This window comes from Melanostigma gelatinosum (genome assembly GCF_949748355.1).
Source record: "Melanostigma gelatinosum genome assembly, chromosome: 19".
Lineage (NCBI taxonomy): Eukaryota > Metazoa > Chordata > Actinopteri > Perciformes > Zoarcidae > Melanostigma > Melanostigma gelatinosum.
In genome coordinates this window covers 12,372,733-12,398,023 of record NC_136652.1, presented here as the reverse complement: position 1 = coordinate 12,398,023, position 25,291 = coordinate 12,372,733, and the positions used below count along the sequence as shown (strand labels likewise).

The 25,291-nt window shown below is 41.1% G+C and overlaps 2 protein-coding genes across 2 annotated transcripts; both read left to right on the top strand.

Annotated features, from left to right (window-relative positions):
- Positions 1-937: 937 nt before the first annotated feature.
- On the top strand, positions 938-9,287 carry LOC306793524 (uncharacterized protein; the record flags this gene model as incomplete). The annotated part of the gene is made up of 16 exons (XM_079291167.1): positions 938-1,006; positions 1,609-1,683; positions 1,784-1,948; positions 2,025-2,121; positions 2,224-2,441; positions 2,521-2,677; positions 2,757-2,932; positions 3,064-3,181; positions 3,341-3,540; positions 3,604-3,718; positions 3,799-3,968; positions 4,041-4,132; positions 4,214-4,344; positions 4,438-4,627; positions 4,766-4,907; positions 9,216-9,287. 16 exons carry the CDS (start codon positions 938-940, stop codon positions 9,285-9,287), a joined length of 2,187 nt encoding a protein of 728 aa, XP_079147293.1.
- Positions 9,288-9,375: 88 nt separating this feature from the next.
- Positions 9,376-24,983, top strand: apobb.1 (apolipoprotein Bb, tandem duplicate 1; the record flags this gene model as incomplete). Its single annotated transcript, XM_079291378.1, has 29 exons — positions 9,376-9,430; positions 10,393-10,425; positions 10,550-10,662; positions 10,771-10,916; positions 11,009-11,156; positions 11,266-11,418; positions 11,784-11,908; positions 12,017-12,102; positions 12,211-12,655; positions 12,784-12,898; positions 12,981-13,127; positions 13,217-13,428; positions 13,551-13,746; positions 13,841-14,020; positions 14,131-14,334; positions 14,441-14,608; positions 14,706-14,911; positions 15,051-15,233; positions 15,328-15,458; positions 15,565-15,775; positions 15,856-16,028; positions 16,230-16,378; positions 16,474-16,583; positions 16,672-17,045; positions 17,231-23,257; positions 23,349-23,460; positions 23,553-23,576; positions 23,716-23,902; positions 23,994-24,983. 29 exons carry the CDS (start codon positions 9,376-9,378, stop codon positions 24,981-24,983), a joined length of 11,403 nt encoding a protein of 3,800 aa, XP_079147504.1.
- Between the last annotated feature and the right edge of the window lie 308 nt (positions 24,984-25,291).

Sequence of the window (25,291 nt, the reverse complement as noted above, 5' to 3'; positions counted from 1 at the left end):
ACTTCTCTTCAGAGTTGGTTTGTTGTCGGGTGTGCTGGGCGTGCAGTGCCAAGCGCTGACAGTGATTTGATTCCTCTAGTTCTTTTGTCAGGCTGCGCTCAGACTGCAACATGTGGAGGCTTGGGAACATGTAAGTTAATTTAGAGTCTTTGTTCCAGAGACTGCTAGCTGCACACTTAATGTATCTAAACTGTGTGTTTTACTTGTTCAAGTTTGTTATGGAACTTGATGGCTGCCGTAATCCTCTTGGGTCACGCAATGCCAAATATGAAACTCAATTCTCAGTCACGTAAGCCTGAATTCAAACTAAATTACTTTACCAATGTGAAAGAACGTTTACTCTTCCTCACAAGCCTTTTCTTTTAACAGGCAGTGGTTTACGGTCAGAGTGTGTGGGGAATCTAATGAGACTTTCATTGGACAAGGCCCTAGCAGTGGGGAACGAGCTTGAGGTTGAAGCCGTCGGTGAGTATAAAATCTGCTATTGAACATGATTGGTTCATCACTAAGTTTGCATGTTCTCAGCCGTGGCCGCGTGGGTTTCCTCCGGGCACTCCGGTTTTCCCCCACCTCGGAAAAACATGCAAGGAATGAATGGTGAATGATTGGTGTGAATGCTTGGTGTTGGTCGGAGGGGCCGTTGTGCACAAATTAGTTGCCACGCTTCCGTCAGTCTGCCCCAGGGCAGCTGTGGCTACAGACGTAGCTTACCATCACCGGTATGACTGGGCGAATGGTGTGCATGGATCCTTGTAAAGCGTCTTTGGGTACCTAGAAAAGCGCTATATAAAATAAAGGATTATTATTATTACTAGGAGAGTAAAGTCCTGACATGGTTGTCTTTCTCCCCCCCCCCCCCCCCCCCCCCCCCTCTCCCCCAGTTGGCACCCAGCATGTTGTGTTAACACCCAGATTGGCTGCCCAGTGTGGCTACAGCATGGAGTCTGACCCGTGGGGTAACACCAGAATCTACTCGTCTCTGCTCGGCTGCTACGTGGACAACAAAGTGTGTTTGAGCTCAATTTATTAGACATTTTATTATAATTCCCCAGTAAGAAAAACCTCCCGTGTTTAACTGTAATTGTCAGTATTTCCCTCTACATGCATTTTTTTTTTTTTTTTTTTTTTTTTTTAAGGATACAAAGTGTTTGTAATGTGATGTAAAAATCTCAGGGCTGTATTTCTCTCCCTTAAATTAATGTTTGGTCTGTGAATTTTTGAAATGACTCTTTATAATATCTTAACACTAGGCAATTTAACAATGCTAAATGGACAAAAGTGTCTGGAAATGTTTGACCTTTTTCATTAATTACTTAAATAAATTGCTTGATTGCAGCTCTTGACTCCACTAATGCCGAACCTCTTCTCATTTGATGCATTACATTTGTAGGACGATCAGACCTTTAATGTTGGCTTAAGGCTCCGAATGTACGGCCACACTCAATCAGACGTGGTTACCCATGATGTGATGCAGACATGCAGCTACACTCAGTGGGCCTCAAGAGAGATTCTCTGTGACAGGAACTACATTGAAGTAGGTTGCTTTACATTAATGGTTCTACCAACTAGTGTCTTAACAAACTATTAAACCACCATTTCTTGTTTTAGGTGTCAAACCACATTACTACTCCTGATGCAAAGGGCCAGGCTCAAGCTGTTAAAGATATTGACGCCATTCCTGATGTACGTGTTAAAATTCCACTGTTGCGGTGGACTTGCTGTTCAACCTGCAACATTTGTTATCGCAAACGGAGGAAATTACTCATTCTTCCCTTCCCTATAGGCCTCTGAGGCAGCACATGGTATCTTGAAGTTGACATTCTACACCCCAGAACCAGTGTCAATGGTGCTTAGTGAGGCTGAACAAGCTGGCTATGGTGCCATGGTGACCTCGACCCGTCTGGTTATGCGATCCCTGTACAATACAGCAAAGACTTATTCAGAGGAGGTAAGCAACACTCCGCTCCAGTGTTTTGCATTTTACTTGGCATTAAAAGCATGACTTTAAACCTGACATCTTTTAGGTGGGTGGAGTCCCCATGGAAGTTTTCAGGGTGAGCGCCTACTATCAGGCACCGCATGGTCTGAATGTGGTGAACCTGGCAGCTGCTTGTCCCACAGGTAAGTCTCGAGCGATCAGTGGCTGGACACTGTTAACATTTGGTTGACACTGTCAACATTTGGTTGTCACAGTTGCGTCAACAGTTGCTTTATCATTTACAGGTGGCGTCCTCTTCATCAACAATGTAATCTCTTGGCATGTACCTCGCCGTGTGACACCGCTGTTGGATGGCAACTTTGAAGTCTTAGAAATGCACATGGGTATCAATGGGAAGAGGCTTGATGGATCTCAGATGGCCGCACGGGGTTACACACTGTCCACCACACGCCATCACATCGTCATTGAGATCCCAGTGGGCTCGCCTGATGGTCACTTCAAGGTTGGGAGGTCTTCCACATTAGAAATGCAAGAGTCACTCGTCTCTGCATGTTTTATTAAAATGTCATCAATAATTGCAGAGCCATGCCCCAGATTACCAGTACCACATCACCTACAGTGTTGCGCCCATGCTTGAGGTACTGTGGAGGACCACTGACGCCCAAGATGAGATCAGATACAAGGTTTTGTTCCCCATTACCACCCCTCTTATGCCGCAACCTCCCCACTTCCACGAAAGTAAGTCACATTCTCCAGCAGACAACAGAATCTCGGGCTCGAGGAGAAGGCTACAAACCTGTCTCTTCCTGTGCCTCAGATACTGGTCCAGAGGTCAGAGTGTTCAGCGGTGTCTTGGGCACCTTTCTTCATGATGTGGTACTGAGGACCATCACCTTCTCCACTGGGGTTCTCACTGTTGAGGAGAGCAATGCCAGAGGCTTCACTGTCCAGGAGCACAACCACCCCAATGGAACCAAGAGCTTCTCTCTTTCAGTACCCTTCGATTCGGATGTAGTCCTGAAACATGTATGTGAAATTATAAATGCAGAAAGCTAATCTGTGCCATCTTATTTGCTCTGCATGGCAGTGTTTCAAATACATAACTGAGCTGTTTCTATCTGCAGAATCCTGACCGCTTGGTTACATTCTACGGCCTCCCTCTGATCTTTGGGTTTATCATCCTGCCTGAAGAAACTCCGTTTACCCACCCAGTCGAGTTGCAGGCATCGCATCAGGATGTTGGTGAGCTATCATGCTTTTGCTTTTCACGGTATTAGTTAATTGCTTTGACCCAATGGAGAATAGGAGAATGTTTCAATTAATATTGGGTGTCTCCCCTTAACACCAAAGGGAGAGAAAGTTGCTCATTCAAATAGTTAATGAATGTTTCTCTGCTTTTAGAGCTACCCACCATCACTGGCACTTGTGACCAGAATCAGTTTTACATCGGTGTAAAATACGGATATCGAGGCCACAATTTCAAAGCCATGGTTGGCCCTCGAGTGCTGACAGCTGAGATGGCTGAGGAATACAATTTCCAAGGAAACAGCACACACTTTAGCCTCGTACTGCCATACACTGCCAAGGACACAGCATTCGAGGTATGTCTAACAATAAAATCTCTTAAACTTGCTGCACTGGGTAACTTCACTTTTGTCTTGCAGCTGATAGCCTCGGATTCTGTCAGAACCAGAGTTGACTTGGTTCTGTTGGATCCCATCAACAACTGGGTGCTTTCTGATCTCTACCTGTCCTGCACCTTCCCCTTTACAACAACCAGTAAGACATAAAAAATGGCAGTATTTCTGCTGATTGGGATTGTAGGATATTTTCATCACCCTTACCACCTCTACCCTCAGTGTGCTACCCCAATGGAACCATGACCGCTATGGCAGTGAAGGTGGAATCTGTGCCCAATCTCAGCCCAAGTAGGCTGACCCTGAAGGACCAGTCCTGCAAACCGGCGTTCAGTGACGAACTCTCTGCATACTTCTCTTTCAGTGTTGATTCCTGTGGAACCACTAGAACAGTAAGTGTTGGTTCACCTTAAATCTACAAATTATTTTGTCAAACCTTATAATGCCTCACTTTCTTTTTTTAGTTCTTTGACCACTACATGCTGTATGAAAATGAGATTGGCCTGTATTACAACAAAAGAGTAGCCTCCACATCGCCGGTTGATCCAGAGTACAGGTAAAGGGACTCTGCCAATCTTTTATTCTGACATACAGTCTAGTGAGAGGTCAACACCTTCAGTGTATCTTCCTCCCATAGGCAGACCGTTTCCTGCTACTACATGGTCAATGAGACTCAGACTGTCTCATTCAGCTCTAAACCAAGAAGCTATGAACCCACAGCAGAGATCGGCTCAGGGCAGCTGATGGTGCAAATGAGGCTAGCACAAGGTAAGGGTGACTTTATTAAACGCCTATTTTGTTTTTGCAAGACTCTACACAGTCTGGCTGGTCCATGCCTTTTACTAATGTGACTCCTTCCAGATTCATCATACGATGTATTCTACCAAGCAGAAGATTATCCAGTTGTAAAATATCTGAGGGAGCCTCTGTATTTTGAGATGGAGCTGATTGAGTCTACTGACCCAAATTTGGAGCTCATCGTGGAGAAGTGTTGGGCTACACTTTATGATGACAGGATGTCTCTGCCTCTCTGGGATATCATTGTGGATGGGTAAATGGCAGCATACAACTTTGTGCACCTTCAGCTTTTCTCTTTATTGAAAGCAATTTGTGACTATCCCTAAAACATAATCCAAATGTCATGGGTTTAACAAAAAGCATTCAGAAGCTGGTTTTATTCCCTCCCCAGCTGTGAGAATCCTGATGATCGCTATGTGACCATTTTCCATCCTGTTGTGAGCGACGCCAGGGTTTTTGTCCCATCCCACATCAAACGCTTCTCTATAAAGATGTTCACCTTCACTAAAGAAGAGGTGGTTCTGAAAGACGAGGTAAAGTGGGACTGTTGTAACCAAATTAAGTGTGTATTGGCCACACTGCATGGTACAGCTGCATGTAGCCCTGTGTAATAAACCCTTCTGTCTGCAGATCTATATCCACTGTGATGCAGTGATTTGTGACGAAAACAGCCAATTGGATGGTTTGTGCCGAGGCCAGTGTGTGCAACCTACACCCCAGATTTACTCCAGACCGCAAGAGATGAAAGGAGTAAGACGGGGTAAGTGTAATCTGGAAAAACATTTTGTCGACTAAATCTACGTGCAGTTGGTGATCTATACTCTGCTTGTCTTTCTAGAGAATATAGGAACAGGCTCTACTAAGCAAAGGCAGATCTCCTCTGGGCCTATTGTGTTAACATCTGATCAAACTTCTGAATAAACTAATTGTCTTTAAACCTTTGTGCAGTCTTTTCTATGCTGAATTTGTATCAAAGCTTTGGGAAGTCCTTTTGTCTTAACCCTGCATTATAAGTCAGGCCATTACATCAAATAAAAAAACTCCTCACCTACCATTGATAAGTCGTGCAAATTCATGCAGTGTGTACTATATTCAGTGTTTTATTTTGTGATTTTTGTCCGTAAAATCAAATAAATACCCATGCAGCATAAGGTACTCTAATAATGCAATATTGAAGTACTCCTGTACATGTGAAATGTTCATGTATGTGTGCAATCATGCATTCTCTATGCTGCGTGGTAGGTGGTAAACTTTGATCTGTCTTATAGAATGGGGCCGTTTTATCAGGTTTGGTTCTCAAGGGCTATCTGTCAGTTACAGATACGGCGCAAGGACAATATAACTTTGAGGAACATGGTGATTCATGACACAGTGCTACCCTGTGCATGACTTCATTGTGTCTGGACTTTCAGCCAATGTTTGTTGAACCAGATTGACGAATACCGTAGGTCAGTAAACTTTTGGAGAATAAACTGCAAGCTGTGTGATGCAGTTAGCCGTGTTGCAGATTTGTGCTTTTTCACTTTTTGCATTCATTATGAGGGAGACATTACATTATGAAGATCAAGTAACTGAAATATTGTGTAGATGTTGCATAAAACATTCACAATATTCACAAAGGCAATAATATTATGCAAACAAAATTAACAGACATTTACATTCACATCGTGACTTGGAATAAAATACAAAAAAGAAATGGTGTGAAGAATACAAAAAAAGAAAAATCCAAAATAAGCAGATTGGTGTGCTTTGCCCGACCCAAAGCTTTCACATTACATTTCTTTGCAGTGTATTATGAATTATTCTCCAACCTCCATTTAACCCCCTCCCATGATTCCCTTGATTCATGAAATTATAATTGGATATTATGTAGTTATAATTCACCCTCTCTTTTTGTGTATCTTTCCCCCCTTCAAGACATTAATTAATCGAGACATTAATTAATATGTTAATACTTTTTAGGAGTAAAATGATACAGATTGTATTTTAAATAGGAATGCATTTTAAACCAATGTGTTAATGTGTTAATGTGTTATTGTGCAGTCTTGATTAAATAAAATGTAATAAATGCTATTTCTATTCTAACTGTGATTTAAAGGGCTACTTAATTTATAGGTTTGCAAAAATAAACACGTGCAACCCACTTTAATAGTTTTGACAATCTTGCTAAAGACGCAGCACTCAAAGCTTATGTAATGAGACAAAGCTTGTGTTTGCAGGTTTGGCATACCACTCAGCACAACAATCCAAATAGTGGGCTTGCGAAATCTGATTATGGAGACGACAGATAACCAGCAAAGCATGCCGGTGATAATATCTGCACGGCTGCATCTCTTTCAAACTGTCGTGAGTTAAAGTTATCGTGCACTTTGATCATGCATTTTCAGAAAGCATATGTACTTTTAAGACTACTTAACAGGACGTAGATAAAAAATAAAGTTGAATAGCACTTGGAAAATGTAACCAGTGCTCAACGTTGATTGAAGAGTTGACCTTTATGACTATTGATGAGGCAAGAGTGCCTTCAGATTGCACATGTCTGTCTCCTGTTATGTGGGTCACATAGTTGATAATCACTCTGGCTCGTGGGCCTCAACAGGAATTATGCGCCATTTTACCATTTCTTTTGACAAAGATTACCAAGATTAAAATGTATGTGATCAGCTCACTGGAGGTAGTGATGTTTCTTCACTATCTTCTCTGACTCTTCATTCTCCTTCCTCATCTTCTATACAGATTATATGTATCACTAAACTTGCCTTAGTCAAAAATCAATGTCACATCTCAGGTGTGCTCAAAATGCTGCAGCTAGAATTTTAACTGGCGACCAAAATTCAGAATTTATTTAAAGATTTTACTGATAGTTAGTCAGTAGAAAGTTCAATGCAAATGCAGGTTATTATTAAGACTTTATAAGCCGATAACTGATATAAATTTACCGAACATATCATTTGTTCGTACACACTTAGTGAAGTTAGGTTGTAAGTGATGTAGTGATGAACACTGTGAGCGAGACACTGTATTTTTTACCCTGGATGCTATTTTCCCATTAATGATGATAATTGTTGTCCCCATCAGTCACTTGGGCACAAAAACATTGGAAAATAGGGGCAAGGTTGAAATAATACTGAAGTTACCATTTAAATAAATTTGAGATAAAATATCAAAAACAAAAGGCCATTTTTCAAAAGCAAGTAGTAAAATTGTGTGCTAGCATCTATTTTAATAAGTATTCCCTCAAAGTGTCATCTCCTATGAGACCCCTGGGACCCTTGAGAGCATGGAGCATGCATTGTTCAACTGCAATGAGGCTTGGCGGAATAAACCTCAAGACTCGATTACACTTGTCTTTTGGCAAAAAATATTGCTTTTACATCTAATCTAAAGCTACATTTATATAAATACATGAACATATAAATATAATGTAATAATATATTGTATAATGAATACGATGTACTAAAACGTCAGCCAAAAGTCGAAAGAGACACAAGCTCCCTTTGGACTCTCTCTGTGTACATGTCCCACAATGTAAACACTGTCAGTATCTAACAAACTTTTTAAAAGGTCCCGATGGATATTGCATCAGACCACCAAATGTAGTTATGTAAAATAAACTAAACAATAAAATAGTTCAAATAAAATGAAAATACTTCAGCAAATTCAAAGTTATTGCTGTTTATTTGCTGCGTTTGCTGTACCTGCCGTCCCATATCAAACTCTGGGTTAACATTTGAATCTTTGTATCAAAGGTCATCATCCAAACCATATTGATGCTCAGCAAATGTTTTCACTGTTTTCAGTTTGGCTTGTGGCAGTGGAAGCAGAACAACAATCGTCTAACTCTTTTACCAGGTACTACACTGTAAGTACTACAACTACAAATATTTTAACTATTAAAACTAGCCACATTCCTATTTTAAACTGTGATTACAGTTATAATGTGTGTAGTATGTGTTTAATAAAAGTACATAAAGATATTAATGAAATATTGTAAACATTACAGATAACGTTTTTCGTAACTCTGGTGTATTAACAGCAATGTTTATTAATGTGCAGTTTCCCTGTTAAATAAACCAGTAAAAGAAATTATCAAACAAACAATAAAGGACTAATACAACATTTACATAAAGGACCAAATGCTGAATTTGGTTTGTTTTATTGGTCAATACCATTGACAGGTAAAGTAAGTGACAAGTTAATCATCTTTTTCACATCTAGGGAGACTGTGTGTTTGGAGCACGCCTTGATCACTCAGTGGTCACTAATGAGTGTATCATTGACCCAATTCACACTCAAGCTGTTAGCTTGTTACCTTCATTGCATTGCATTGTTACAGCAGAAGTTCACAGATATAAACTTTCCCTTATTTTTGAAATGTGAAATATTCTACCCACATATTTAAGTCAAGGCAGACTCCTTTAATCTAACCCTTTGTCATGTGAATCTTCACAGTCAATAACAGGAAATCACAGGAAATACAATAATTCTTTAATACATGAATGGCTTATTCAACCGACTGCAACACTTCTTTTATGAATGCCAAAAAATGGGCCTAGATATGTCTGAAAAAAGTAGAAGCCTTGTGACCACACAACTGCTCTTTGTGGTTAGCGCACTTATATTAGACAGAAGTAATATAAAACCAGCAGTATCTGATGAGGCTAAGCTTTAATGTGCTTTAATCGATCAATATATCTCATCCAATGTCTTACGTGCATTTAAATATCCATAAAAAGCAGCATTAATGCAGCCAAAATAGATCATTTTGAAGATTTAACAGGATTGGACACTTTGAGCAATGAGACCCTCAATAAACCTTGTGCCTTTGTCCCTCCACACAGGAGGGTGGGGTGAACTTTGAGCGTTCAAAGCACCGTCTGTGCCTCCCAGTCCCCCTGATAGAGCCCAGCTGAGGGTATAAAAGCCCCGAGCTGAAGCTAAGAAATCAGTCTCGTCTGAGTACTCGCCAATAACAAGGGAGAGAGCTTCAACAAACCCATCATGAGGGATCCACAGCTCTGCCTTTTGCTGCTCCTCGGCACATTTGCCTTGGCTTGTAAGTACTTCGTAGAAAGCATTTCTTTGAGCATTGGACGTAACATTTAAAGTAGTACGTAGTTTAACACTGTAATGGTTTTATTTTTTATTTGCTATGTGGTTATTAACTTTTGCTGCAAATAATTAAATCCTCAATTGTTTTGCATTCCTTTACCAAGTATTTCAATTTCAATTAATTTCATATGACAGGGACAATGCAATTTAACAAAGCTCCAACACAGAGCATTACACTGATGTTCTGCAGTTAATAGCTTTTGCTCATTTTCAACTCATGTCCCTTGTGGGGATTTTCATGTGCTGCAAATGTAAAATATAAAGATATCACAATCATAAAATGCACCAATACAAATAAATACCACGATTCAACAATACACATACACCTTTTATTTAATTTAAAGTGCAATAAGCATACACTGGCTATAGCTCTGGTTTGCTTTTAGCCAACTCTTTATTAATTATGTGTTGAATTAATTTGATTTCAGTTAGCAATGTGCTCTAGAGTTGACAGCCCTTGATGGAGAAAGATGATTCTCCAAATTTAGATCTACCGTGTCGTATTTTACAGTTGCCATTCACCGAGCTCCTAGTTACTGTCCTGTTCTGGGATATGTCTGGAAAGATGCTCTTGGGCTAGACCCACTAAACACTTGAAAACTATTTTGAATTGAAATTTGAAAAAAACTAAAATTAGTAATGCTCTCAAAGCAAATTTGATTGTTTAAAACAACTGAATGTAGACAACTTAGACAGAAGAATGCCATGGTTGAAAGTACATTATAATAAACTTTAAAAATATAATTAAAAAATGTGTCATTCATGTAAAATATTACCCACCTGTGTGGAGACATGGTATAATAATATTATGAGCGAGGACCTATGGATTAGTGTAGTAACAGTAGTGGTAGTTGTAGTCAGTTGAATTACAGTTACTAAATAATAAAGTATGTGTTTTCTTAACAGTTGCTCAAGATGAAGATCAGCCGACCTGCCTGCGTGAGTTAATAAGTAACATTGTTGTGTTGACATACAGTCAACATATTGACTATTTGTTTTCAGGAGTAGAAAAAGATGGCCTTTGCATCCAAAATCTCTTCGTCACATTGATTTTCTCTTCTAGTGGCTGAAAGGTACAAGACCCTACACAAGTATGAATATGAATATGAAGCTGTATCTTTGAATGCCATCAACGGAGCCTCACAGCTCAAAAACGGACCCAGGGCCTCTTGCAAGGTGCGAGAAAGATCTTTCGCAATCATTTTCGTCATCTGATTTTTCTTTTTCTATCTTAAATTTGTCAGAGTGCGATTAAAAAAAAGAAACATTTACCCTTTCTCACAGGTTGAAATTGAAGTACCTCAGACTTGCAGTTTCATCGTCCGCACCACTGGCTGTACCCTGAGTGAGGTGGTTTACATGGACGCAGATGGAAGCCCTGTGTTCGGTCAAGCACCAAGCTCTGATGCCTTTGCTGCTGAGATGGAGAAGTATGTTACTTTATAAAAAATCCCTTAAATCAAATATTTTTGGAGGATTTGCACTGATAATCAAGCTCAAATATCACTTCTTCTTTTTTTAGGTATCCTCTGAAGGTTGTGGTTGAGGGTGTGTACGATGTGAAGCTGTACCCTGAGGACGGTGAGACAACAACCATTTTGAACATCAAGAGGGCTATCATCTCTGCCCTGGCTGTGCCTCTGCTGGAAGAAGACAAGAACAAAAACATGGTACAGTACTTTAATTAACCAAGAAAATGCTATAAAATCTGCATGTTTTTGTACCCACTTCAAAGTAAACAATGCTTAAAATTGTTTCTCCCCGGATCTTCTATTTCAGCCTACAATTCACGGCAAGTGCAAGACCTCTTACACTATAAACGCTAGAGAGGACATTGCAACTGACATCAGCCTGAAGAGGGACCTGTCCAGATGTGACAAATTTGTCCCATTGAGAGATCACACCAGCCCACTGGCACTTATCTCTGGCATGGTAAGATCCAATTGTCCGTGGTAACAACATGAACATTCAGACACATCTTCAAAAGTTGATTAAATCAATAACTAATTCATGTAAGCTTTTACACTTGTCCCATTTACTGTCCTATACATCTAGTCTTGGATCAAAATCCCCATAGTGCACAAATAGGAATATTATGCTTGTGAAAGCAGCAAGAGTAACTTTTGTATTCGTTAATCTGAGCTGTTGTAGCAACAATGTTAGAAAAGGCTAAAACAGATTCAACTGCAACACAAAGTATATTTAATTGACAAGTGGTATCTGGGAAGTACAGCTCCAACTATTCTACTCTTTTACTTCCATTCACTGCATTAATATGATTATTTGTCTATTTTCAGCACTACCCTCTTGCCCAGATGGTCAGAAGCTCCCAGACCTGCAACTACAAGTTTGACAATGAGAAGAAACACATGACCTCTGGGTCCTGCACAGAGAATCACATCATCATTCCCTACTCTCACAAGTAAATCCGACCTTCTATTTGACGATAGAATGCTCATAACAGTGTATATACTGATATTTGTTGAACAAGGCATAAACAGTATTTTTAAGCATGTATTTTTTCCTACAGTGGAGAATATGGAGTTACCAATGTTGGAAAGCAAGAACTGACTTTAGTGCAGGTCTCTCCTCACAATGACAGAGTCTTTGAACACAGTAAGCCCTTTGTTTGACTTGTATACTTTTGATATAGAGTTAATTATTTTAATAAGGTCACTAAAGGTAAGATTAAGGCATTATAACCATGTTGCTTGTGTATCACAGGTGACATTGTCAAGGGTCTTCACATGGACACTGTCGAGGATAAGAGTGTTATCCAGGATAAAGATGCAGCTCTCAACCTCCTGAGAGAACTGGCCACTCTGCCCGAGACTGAGGGTGAGAAGAGGGCCCACCTCTTCCACAAGCTAGTCACCATGGTCCGTGGAATGAAGACTGAGACCCTGAGCACCAGCATTCCTGAGGCTCTTGTTGTGTCCCGTCTCCTGACCTATCAGGTTCTGGCCCAGTGTGGAACCCCTGAGTGCAGCAGCGCCATCATGCAGATCCTCAGGACTTTTGACGGCTCCTCACTCGAGGTAGATGCCGGTGTCTTCGCGATGGGACTCATATCCAATCCCTCTGCCCTCCTGATCAATGACATGCTCGAGATGGCCAAATACAAGCCCAGCAAGCCCATCATGTATGCCCTGAGCAATGTTGTCAAGAGGTGAGTGAAGTTAATCATGAGTCAAGATTTAATATCTGAATTTAACATCATACATCAGCAAACATTTCCCCTTTTTATGCAAAAAGGGTATGCAGGCATTTTATTGTAAATATATATTTTTCCAACAGGTTTTACAAAGCTGAGGGAAAGCTGATCCCCGAGATTCACTCTGTTGCTGAATTCATGGCTGCCCAGTTGGGTGACTGTTCTGGTGATAAGGACAACACTTTCTTGACATTGAGAGTGGGTAACCTTCCTTATTAGTCTCAATTTAAATGATTGCCAACACCAAGGAGCCCAATATCAATGTGTCCTTTGATTCCAGGTTGTTGGAAACATGGCTCCAGCTCTGGTACCTGCTGGCCCCGCACTCGGATCTGCTGTGATCCAGTGTGTGAACCAACCTACTGCTTCCCTGGCTGTGCAGCAGGCTGCCATCCAAGTGTTCAGGCTGACTCCCGTCCCTGAAGAGGCAAGTTAAACTATTTCAAAGGTTTGAAAATAATAAAATCGGAATAATTATTACTGTATACTCATTTAATTGATGTGTATTGGTCACAGGGCAGAGCGATTCTCATGCAGGTACTTTTGGACAGCACCAGCCCCATGCAAAAGCGTATTGCTGCATATCTGGTACTTATGAAGGACCCCCAGAGCACTGAACTGGCCCAGCTGGCTGATGCCTTGCCCAATGAGCAGGACAAACAAGTCAAGAGCTTTGTGATCTCCCACATTACCAACATTTTGTCCTCAACTGAGCCAGAGACTCAAGAGTAAGTGAAAATAAGTTTAAAATGTATATTTATATTTCTTAAATTTGTTGTTTTACTACATGGTAAGTACGATTTGATCACCATCAGACATTTAACAGTAATATTTGATTATTTTTTAACAGACTGAGAGAGAAGATTCAAGGTGCGCTGCTGGGTAATGAGGTCGGTGCCACAATGGACCCCACCAAGTTCTCTCGCAACTACAAGATCGGATCTGTGGAGGGCAACATGATCTTTGAGGATACCAGTTATCTGCCCAAGGAGGTCATGCTTGAAATGACTCTGAAGGCATTTGGCTATGAGATCGACATGATGGAGGTCAATATTTTGAGCTTTTTCCATCCAAATTGTGATTTGAAACAATTTTTCAGGAAGCTGATTTGTGACAGTGAAAAATGTATCACCTTTACAGATTGGTATGGAGGGAAAAGGATTTGAGCCAACCGTTGATGCCCTCTTTGGAAAGAATGGCTTCTTCCCCGACACCGCCCTGAAGACAATGTACTTTGTATCTGATAATATGCCACTCAGTGTCAATGAGATCCTGCAGAACATGCTCCCTGATCTGAAGAAGGACAGGATGAAGAGACAGGTACTCAGACCAATCTGTTTTGTACACATGACGAAAACAACTGTAATCAAGATGATCAATGTTTCAGTAAAGGAAAATGATTCTAAGAAAGTGTTAACATCTATGTTTAGGCCTCCCAGAACCTGATGAGGGAGATCGGACGCAACCTCAACAAACTCGTGAGGGAATTGAAGGCGGCACAGTCTCCAGAGGCAATGGTTTATCTGAGACTTTTGGGAAATGAGCTGGGATATCTGAGGACCAACGAAATGGAGGAGATGGCCTACTCTGCTGCCATGATGTTTGACAGCATGTTCAAAATGTTCCCAACTGATGTAAGGACCTGTTTTTAAGAGCATAGTTGACAATCAAAGAATCATTTCATTTAGTATGTCCTTGTCTATGATTTAAATGTCCCATGTGTATCTTTATTTGCCACAGATCATGATGGCACTGATGACCAAGGCTGACAACACAATCTTTGCCCACTACATCTTCATGGACAATGAATTCTTCCTGCCTACTGTCACTGGTGTGCCTCTGAGGATTACAATGTCTGGTACTTTCAGCCCTGGTATCAAGGGTGGACTTCAGGTTGCTCGTGACATGGTAATAATCCATAAATGTGTTTAAATTCCAGCAATATTTGTTTCACAATGAATAGCATCAACACAACTCTTTACATGTCTCCTATGTGTCCACACAGAGTGAAGTGACCTTCATGCCCTCCGCTAGCATTGAGTTTGTATCTCAAATTGGCTCCTACATCCCTGAATATGTCAACTCTGGATTAGAGATGCACAGCAACTTTTTCCATGAAAGTGGGCTCAGGGCTAAGATCTCCATGGCACGTGACAATATTAAGCTGACCATCCCTGCTCCAACAACTCCAATTAAGCTCATCAAAATGACGTAAGTCTAAATAGAACTTTTGGAAAACGCAACAGGCAGGAAGTAATTTAGGGTATTTTATATCTTGGATTTAAATTTTTCTACATTTTGATGAAAACAACTTAAGCTGCATTCTAACTTTTATACATTTAACATTTAGAAACACCCTGGTGGCAGTGACTGGATCAGAGGTGAAGACCATCCCCCCTATGGTGATGGACAAGGTTGATGTGCATGAGTGCACTCCTTTCTTCGCTGGAATGAAATACTGCACTGCTCTGCAGTACATTGATGCCTATTCTCAGGAGACATCCCCCTACTTCCCCATCACTGGAGACAGCCAGTGAGCAAGACTTTCCAAACCACCAGCGTATCATTTTCTTTAAAAAAATTAATTACTTATCAATATTGGCTAATTATCTGAATTATCTAAATAGATTTGCTGTGGAACTCCATCCTACTGGTGAAGTCGCTGAGTACACCGCCACTGTTGCCTATGAGCTCCTCAGAGAGGGAGAAGAGGGCCGGCACAAGGTTGACTCTGTGAAGTTTGTCCTGAGGGCTGAAGGTAAATATGAACAGTATGATACCCCTTTCTGTCTTCTTAGTGGCTCAAGTGGCCAAAAAGGTTTACAGAGTGATGTAATATTAATATATTTGTTGGTCAACAACAGGTTCAGAGCCCACTGAAGCCAGAGCAATCGTGAAGTATAACAGAAGAAAGAATGTCATCACAGCTGACATCCAAATCCCTGACTACGATGTGGAGGCTGGACTCAGGCTGGGTGTTGTTGATGGAAACATCAAGGGCAAAGGAACTCACTCTATTTCTCTTGACCTCATTAACAAGAACATCCCTCAGCTCTCTCTTGTTGGCCGTGCCAAGTAAGAAATCAACCATAAATCCTCATTAGCATTAATGTCATCCTTACAATTGACAGCTAACTCACTGCCACATTTTTCAGTCTGAAGGCCATGAAGGAGGGTATGCTGCAAGTCCAACTTCTTGTCCCCTCAATCAATGCTGATGCCACCATCACAGCCAACATGAAACGTCATGAGGAATTAGAATTGGAGCTTGAGAGTGAAATCAAGATCATGGCTGCACACTTTGAGCAGAAAATCGCAATGAAATATGGTAATTTTCCAGTTATTTTCTAGCATATTACATGCAAATTGATTGAATAGTTGATGACTTTTTTGACAGTTTTATATAAACCTGGTTCACATCCTGAATTGAGCTACATCTGGGATTTAAGAATTATGGTTAAAATTCGGGGGATGAAAGGAATATTACCTCATGTTTTTGGATTCCATTCATTGTTCTCTATTGTTGCAGATGACAGCAAATTTGAGGTTGCGTTCAAGTCTGAAGTGAACACTAACACCACCAGCTTGCAAACTGCTGAGTATGGCAACCAACTTCTTGACATGCAGGTGGGGCAGACTGACATGAAAGTCCGTCACATCTTCAAGAAGTTTGTGGAGGTATGAATCCTCAATTTAAAAAGTATTCACAGTTTCTCTTATGTTCTGATTTTTAATGTTAAGAATTAATAAAATACTGGTTATTGTTTTCTTAGGCAGGAAACAACTACATGGAAAAGTACGGTGCTGAGTTACCTTACATTCAGAACTTCAGAGTGCCTGATATGCCTGAGATTTCCCTGCCAGAGACACTGTTCCTGAATACGTAAGTGAGAACAACTGAGGTGAATGTTTAAAGTCACTTGCTTTATTTTACAAAATATTTATGCATTTTACTTTTGTCCTTATAACAGTGAGACAAAGGCTGTCTACTATTTCAACAACGAGCACTTCACCATTAATATCCCTCTACTTCTTGGAGGAAAGTCAAGAGAAGAGCTTCACTTCCCACCAGCTTTGACCACACCTGCCGTGTCTCTACCTGAGTTTGGACTGGAGATCGTCTCCATGGAAATTCCCATCCCAGACCTTGTTGTGCCCGAGAGCTTTACTTTGTCCATTCCTCTTTTTGGAAAAGCCGAGATGTCAACTCTGATGAAGAGCAACCTTTATGACATGGAAGCCTCAATGGCTGCTGGGACAGATGTTGTGGAAACACCAAGCTACTCAGCTAAGTTTGATGTGACAGGAACCTCCCCACTTGACATCCTCTCAATAAATATTAAAGGTATTTAATAATAAATATCATTCAAATTATGCGTTGTTCACTCTATGTACAACAGTTTTCAGTTACACTTTTCAACTCATACTGATGTTAAAATATGTGAATTCATTTTGGTTCCAGTATTACAATGAAAAATATATCTGTTATCAAGCTATAAATCATATGTTCTTCTTTTGTGCTTCATGTAGGCTCTGGAATGTTGGCCACCACTGATTCCATCAAGGCCGAATTGAAAAGCTCTTTGGCACATAAATTCCTCGAAGCCACGGTTAATATTGTTGAGGATGTAACCATCACAGACAAAATCTATTTGAAATCAGGCAGCAAGATTGAAGCCACAAGCCCATTGGGTCTTCATATTACACTAGAGCACACTTGCATGACTGGAATCAACACTGAAGAAATTTCTGCTGATAGCAAATACGAGGGAACGGTAACGGCTGGACCCATGTATGGCAAGACCATTTCAACCCAGTCATTCACCATCTTCCCATTCAGGCCAGAAGCAAATATTGATACTACTGTTCAGTTTGACTCCACAATTGGTAAGGTCCAGAACAAAATTGCAGCATCTCTTGCCAATGGTGAATTGTCAGTTGTGTCTAACACCAATGCCTTTGAAGACACCTTGACCCATGTTGCTGAGCTTTCCTTCAAAGACAGCAAGCTGTCACTGAAATGTGATGCAAATGCCCTTGCTCTTGGTATAAAGATCCGTAACCAGGCTGAATCCTCTGCTGGTGCTGGTGAAGTCCTCATGAGAATGGAGACAAATGCAGACCACTCTGAAAACCGTGTTTACTCTCTTTTGACTGCCTCTTTTGATGTCAATGGTCTGGCAGTGAACAGCGATGCCACCATGAAGCTCCTTGAGAATGAGGCTACTCACAAGGCTACCCTGAAAATGAACAAGGACGGTTTGACCACAAGTGGAACAACCACCCTCCAGAGCCCCCTGTCCTTGGAAAACACCTTTAACGCTGGACTTGATGCTTCAATGGCTTCTCTATCCATTACCAACAAGGCTGCAATGCGTGACATCAAGGTTGATAATGCCAATACTCTGACCATCACTCTTTCTAGCCTTGACTTCAACTCAAAGGCTGAAGCCACCGCCAGTGAGTATGCCACTTACACTCATGATATCACTGTCGACATGAAACCCTACACTGCCTCTGCAAATGTTAAAAACAATCTGAACCTTCTGGCGGCCAGCTTCATTAATGAGGCTCAGCTGCAGGCAGAGCTCTACAAGATGGACCTGACTGGAAGCCTGAAAGCCATCTATGGTGACGAAGAGATCAAGCACACCTATCAGGTAAATTATGCTGATATGATGGCAAATGCAAAATGCAGCACCACTGGAAAACTCTTGGGAACACACATGAGCCACAAAACTGAGCTTGAGGTTGTCGGTCTTGCTGCCAGGATCACCAATGACGCCCGCTTCAACTCACAGCCAATGCGCTTTGACCACACCATCCGTTGCAGCATTGTTCCTTTCGATTTCAACCTTGGTGCCATTTTCAATGCTGATGGAGACATGACCATGTATGGAAAGCATAGTGCCCAGCTTTATGGCAAGTTCCTCCTTAAAGCACAACCCCTGGCTTTTGCTACCTCACATGAATGCAGAGCATCAATAAACCAGCAGCTAGACACCGGCTTTGCTCTTGAGACCACATTTGATAACAAGATGGACACTGTTCTGTCACTCCCAGAGCAGAAGACCAGTTTTAGAATGAAGTCTAAGATGAATGAGCATGCCTTTAATCAGGACATCAGTGTTTACAACACTGCTGAGAGAACTGGAATTGAGGTTTCTGGTACCATCCTCACAAACATGCTCAATGCAGAATCCACGGAGAACCAGCAATTCACCATCTCTTCCTTTGTCAAGTATGACAAGAACACAGACAGTCAAATTATTCAGTTCCCTCTGATTGAAAATCTACCTGCATTCTTGGAAACCATCAAGGGTGTTGTTGTGCATGTTGCAGAGGTATTGCATGACTACATCAACAATGATGAGATAAAGGCTAAACTAGAAGCTCTTCCCCAGTATGTAAGCGACTTTGTTTCTGAACTGAATATCGAAGACAAGGTTGTTCAGCTGAAGCAGTATTTCAGTGATCTTACCCAGGATTATGTAATTTCCATGGAGGATGTGGAAGCATCTTTGAGGAACCTGAAGGTGACTGTTGAAAACCTGTTGGCTGGTCTTACTCTTTACATCCAACACTTTGCTGGTATGGTAAAAGAGATTTTTGTTAGTAGCACCCTGCCAGAAACCCTCATTCAGAAGATCCAGGAACAGCTGAATGCCATTAATGAGGAGTATGACATCAAGGCAATGGTTGTACATGTGATTGATACCATGACGGAGGTTATCGAACAGATTAATTTGGACAAGCTCAGTGGCAGCAGCATTGCATTCCTGCGTGATATTGATGCCAAGTATGGTTTCAAGGCCAACCTAAAGTCAATCATGAGGGATATTAAACACATGATCAAGCACTTTGACATGCAACAATGTGTTGCTGATTTAAGGGACTTAATTTCATTCATCCAAGATATAATTGAGGAAGGAGTGAGTGAGATCACAGAGATCACAGAGATTTTCAGCGATGTAATAGATTTAATGAAGGAAATTATTGAGGACCTTGACATCCTAGGTAACATCAACACAGTCTATGCCAAGATGAGGGAGTTGATTGAGTTTGAGTTTGAGGTTGACAAAAAAGTTGAGGCTGTCTTGGAAAAGGCTGTTGAGCTCATCAAGCAGTTCAAAATTGAGGAAACTATCAGGGCTGTGGTGAACATGGTGAAGGACGCAGACATCCCTACCAAATTCATGGAAGTCTTTCAGGGTGCTATTAACTATTTGAAAACAACCGAGGTTGATGATATGATTCAACAGCTGAATGTGTATATTGAAACACTTACGGAAAAGCTGAGGACATTGGATTATAATGAATTTGTGGAATATGCAAATCAAATTATTGCTGATTACACAGTTTCTGTGAATGAGCTGATCAGGAGTTTTGAAATCCCCCAGAAACTTGAGGCCACAAGAGATTTTGTCAACCTTGCATTATCTTCTGTCAAAGGCTTAATGGAAAACCTGAGAGAAATTAAAGCTGCAGAAATGATTAAATCTGTAAAGGACATCATTGACCGTGTTGTGTTTGGCAGCATTAAGACATTTGCTGAATTTATGAATCAGACAATTACAGATCCGGATGTCAAAGCGCTGATTGACTCTTATCTGGACTCACTAGCAACCTCCACTATAGTCTTCAGTCTGGTAAGTGAAATCTTCACCGATATAGTTGAGATGATTATTGAGATGATTAAGGACGTTGTACCTGAACAAATTTTCAGCGAGATTCAGCAGATCATTGAAGGGCTGATTATTGAACTTAAGAAAGCTGAGTTGAATACACCATCCTTCATCGTTCCTCTCACTGACCTTGTTGTGCCCACTGTGAAGTTCAGCATGGATGAGCTTGAACAGTTTGAAATCCCAACACAGCTGGGCATCCCTGAGTTCACCATCCTTGGCCTCTATACTGTGAAAGCCACCACAATTTCTTTTGATGACATTAAGCAGAGAATCATTGAACTTTTTGATTTCATTGTCAAAATACCTGATTTGGATGCTTTCTTTGGAGACCTCACAATGAACTATCTTCCTTCTATGCCTAATATGACCTTCCCAGATATCAACCTTCCTGAGATCTCATTCCCTGTCATCCCACAAGTTCCCGTAGAAAAGCTTGTCATGTCTCTTCAGCTTCCTGAGATCACACTGCCAACCATTCCAAATCAGATCATGGTCCCATGCTTTGGTAAACTCTATGGCGAGATCAAATTCCAAACTCCCATCTACAACATCAAGACTTCTGCTGAGTTCCAGAACTCCACTGAAAGTGAAATGACGCCTCAATTCACTGGATTCCTTACATCCCAGGCCACATCTCCAAGTTTTGAAATTCTTAATTACAAACTTGATTCCACTGCTCGTATTGCAATCCCAAAAATGAGTCGTGTTGTTCTTGCAGAGACTCTGAAGTTCAACCATCTTGCTCTCAGTGTTGAACATCAGGCATCTGTAACTCTCTATGGTCCATCAGCCCAGGCCCAAGGCAAAACTACAATTAAGGTTATCACTTCACCTTACACTGCTAACATAATGAACACAGCCTTTATTGCTATGGAAGAAGGAATGTCTGCCTCTCTTGATACAACTTACAATCATGTAGTGGACCTTCCAATGTTCAATCTCAGGAGTGAGGTCACTGGAACTCAGAAAGCAATTGCTCGCCAAGATGGCTACACCCTCACTCTAACAGTTGACAATTCAGGCACTGGCAAATGCAATGCTGAGGATGGCACACACAAGAGCAACTTGCAAATGTCACTCACTCCCAGCATTTCCACGCTAACTTTCTCAGGTGACACACACTCAACCTTCTTAAAGATGAAACAGCAAATTACTGCTGAATCTGGCTCCCTTTCCTACGTCAAGTTTAATATCCGCAATGAGGCAGATTCACCAGTCATTAAGAACAGTCTTGTTTTGGCATCTGGACATGCCAACCTTTATGATATGAAGGCTGAGCTGAAAGCAAACCATGACACAGAACTGGTTGGTCGAGTCAGTGGAGTCCTGTCCAATGGAATCAACATTTTAGTCCGTCCTGTTGAGTTTATCTTTGAATTGCAAAACAAAGGAAATACCAAGGTCAACATTTTTGAAACTCTGATTGCTAAGATAGATCTGCAGAATGATTACTCAGCCACTTTCAAACCTAACAGCCAAAAGATGAACACTGTAAGTCTGGCTCGTCTTAATGAGTACAAAATGTTCTACAACTTCACTGTTGACATTGATGAAAATGAAGCTGCCGTCTTTGTTGCAATGGAAAGTAGGGCCAACCTTGACTTCTTGACATTGCACATCAACATTCCTGAGATAGACCTGCCTTTTGTTGACTTCAAGACTCCAGCTATCAGTGTTCTGAGCTTGTATGAGCAGACTGGACTGGATAACATTTTGACTACCACTGAGCAGTCAGTGAACGTGAATGCCAAGATTGTTTACCAGAGAAGCCAGGCTGCCCCCCTTGTTGATATGATGGGTCTGATCCAGATTCCCTCTGTGGGTAATCTGATCACTGAGATGTCCTTCAAGTCTGCCATCATTAATCTGAATGTCAATGCTGGACTGTATGCTGAGGATGATCTTGTGTTCCGTCTGGGAGCTACCACAGGCTCTGTGTTTGCGGGTCTAAAAGCCAAACTTGATGGTACCACTAGTCTGACCACCAAGAGAGGAATCAAGTTGGCCAATTCCCTGTCCCTTGAAAATTCTCACATTGAAGGCACTCATGACAGCACCATCAGTATGAGTACTGAGACTTTTGAAACTGCTCTTTCTGTGGCTACTGTTGGAAAGATTGTCCTGCCTATACTCCACCTGGAGGCAAATCAAAATTTGGTTGCAGACACTAAAACCAAAGCAAATGCTGTCTCCTCCTTGAGAATGAAGGGAGATATCAACCTCCCTGTGATCAATGCTGTTGGAAAGGCAGAGGCTGACCACAGTCTGAAGCTGGAGGGAAGCTTTGAGTATTTTTCCATGGAGTCATCTACAAAGGCCAACATGGATGGCACATTGTTTGAAGACTATCTACTTTTGGGAGTCGTGGATAGTGACATTAATCTGTATCTGAATAATGATGGCATACGCTCCACTTCCAAGATTATTGCTGATGCCAAGCTGAACCAAGGCACCACCAAAGTTATTGGCATGGATGTAAATGAGAATCTTGCTGTAGAAGCCTCCCTTAAACGTGTACATGCAGTGCTGAAATATACTAGCAACAACGAGGCAAACTTGTTCAATTTCAACACCAACGGGAAACATGTTGTACACGTTACCATTGATCTTGCCCCAATCTCTTCCTTCTCTGCCGATATTGAGATTGATATGTCTCAGCCAAGCAGCCTGGGTGACTTCAGCCTCTTTGAGAAAACCGTTGCTCAGGTGACAGGCGCGAAACAGAAGATTTCTGCCAATGGCAAGTTTGTCAGCCCACTGTACACCACAAACCTGGCAGCAGAAGTAGAGGGTGATGCTCCTGTCTTCAATGTCACCGTAAAGTCTTCTGCCACCTCTGTCATTGTGCTCTTTGAATATGACATGGATGGTGAGTTGATCAAATTCCCCTAACACATTTATCTGTTTTATTTTGCAAGCATTGTTGAGCATTAAGTCTTACAAAAGATTTCCTTCAATAGCTTCTACAACTGTAAACGTTGAGAGTGACGCTCTGAACATGGTCAGCAAAGTTGTCCTGAGACATGCTGACATGACCATGGATGTCAATCATGTCATTACCCAAGCCTTAAGGTAATACTATGCATTTGTTTTGCAATATATGTTGAATAATTACTTCTGATCATCAAAGTTTGAAGTATTAATTCCTTTTCTGCACATTTTAGGAAAAAGCGTCAGGCTGACGACAGGTAAATGAGTTTGTTTTTCTTTACCTTGGTTTTTGATCATTGGCCATTTATGTCTGTATGAGTCAGATTCTCTCATATTAAATATCAGGTCAAGAATTAATCGTGGCTTTATATTTGAAATGCTTTCTTTTTCTAACAGTTACTCTCGCCACACCCTGAATGTGGACATCACCAGTCCTACTTTCACTGATGCGAACCTTCGTTATGCTGCTGGCAGAGATGGTATCACTGCCTCAGCATCTACCCCATCAACTGGCTTCCTGGGCCTTCAGTTCAATGGCAGAATCCCATCTCAGATGACTGCAAGAATCTATGGGCGTTATCCTGTGAGTATGACCTTTTTCAAACGATGAAAAACTAAAAATCTAAAAATGTAAATATAGGTAAAATAATGTTTTATTTTCTTCTATTTAACAGTCTGCCCCAGAGGTTGATGTTGACATGTTGGTCATCAGATCATCTCCTAAAGATGCTGCTAAGATGAACCTGCATATTGCCTACAACATTGAGGCACCCAAAGTAATGCTTGATCAACTCAAGATGAGACTACCTTCCATCATCTCTACATTCACGATATTTGCTGACAAGTACCAGATTACAAGCAAAATAGAAGAGTTGAAGAACTGTGTTGTTAACCACATCAGCGAGGCCTATAATGCTGCAATTAACTATGACACTCAAATAAGCCAGCTGTCAATCTTCTTCAGGAACATCATTGTCCAGTACCAGAAGTCTGTCCAGGTATTTCTGGATGCTGTTGTCAAGGTCTTGAGAGAAACCCAGTTCAAACTGCCTGGGTCTGATGAGATGACCACTCTCCCTGTGGTCCTGAAAAGGCTGACCAGTAGCATTGCTGCTTTCCTAGATATGACCCTCCAGACTATCTCATCTAACATGGAGGTCTACTATAATTCCTTTGTTGAGCAGATCAGCAGTGTGAAATTGCGCATGCCAGTTGGTGATGCAATCACTGGAGGCCAGATCTTGGATCAGCTCAAATTAGCTTTCAAGAGCATCTTTGATGAACTGGTGGACTTTGTGAAACATATGGAGAGTCTTGACACAATGTTCGTGAAAATGGGTGATACCCTAAAATCTATTGTTGAGAAATCTCAGGAGCTTGTTGACTCTGTCAAGTCTGACTATTTAGATGCAGTGCTCATTAAAATCAATGTTGTCTACCGTAACCTTGTCACAGTCTTGAAGAATATTATTGACCAGACCTCTGCCCTAAATATGGAGCAGCTCAACCATTCATTTGAGTACATTATGGACATGTTCATTTACTTAGTGGCCCAGTTCAATAACACTGTTTATGATTTCCTGCAGCAAGCTTCAGTGGAGGCTCAGTGGAAAGTTATTGATGGAAGGCTTGAGATTGATCTTCCATTTCCATTCCATCAGTGAGAACCCCTAACAGAATAAGGCCAAAGTACATAGGAAATACTACCATCTGTTCAAAACACATACTTGGAAGGAGTATGGACAATTAGCTCTTAACCATATTTATAACAATAAGTTCAGCAGAAGCACATGTTGTATCATTTTCATTTAGATGGTTTATTGTGTACAAACATTGAAAATGTAACATTTTACTGAAACTCACCTTCCTGCAAAGAGTGAAAATTATCAATAAAATACATTAATGCAATCTGTAAATGTCTGATTTCCTGCTTCGTAATGTTACAACACAGTTTAGATGAATCTCACTGAAT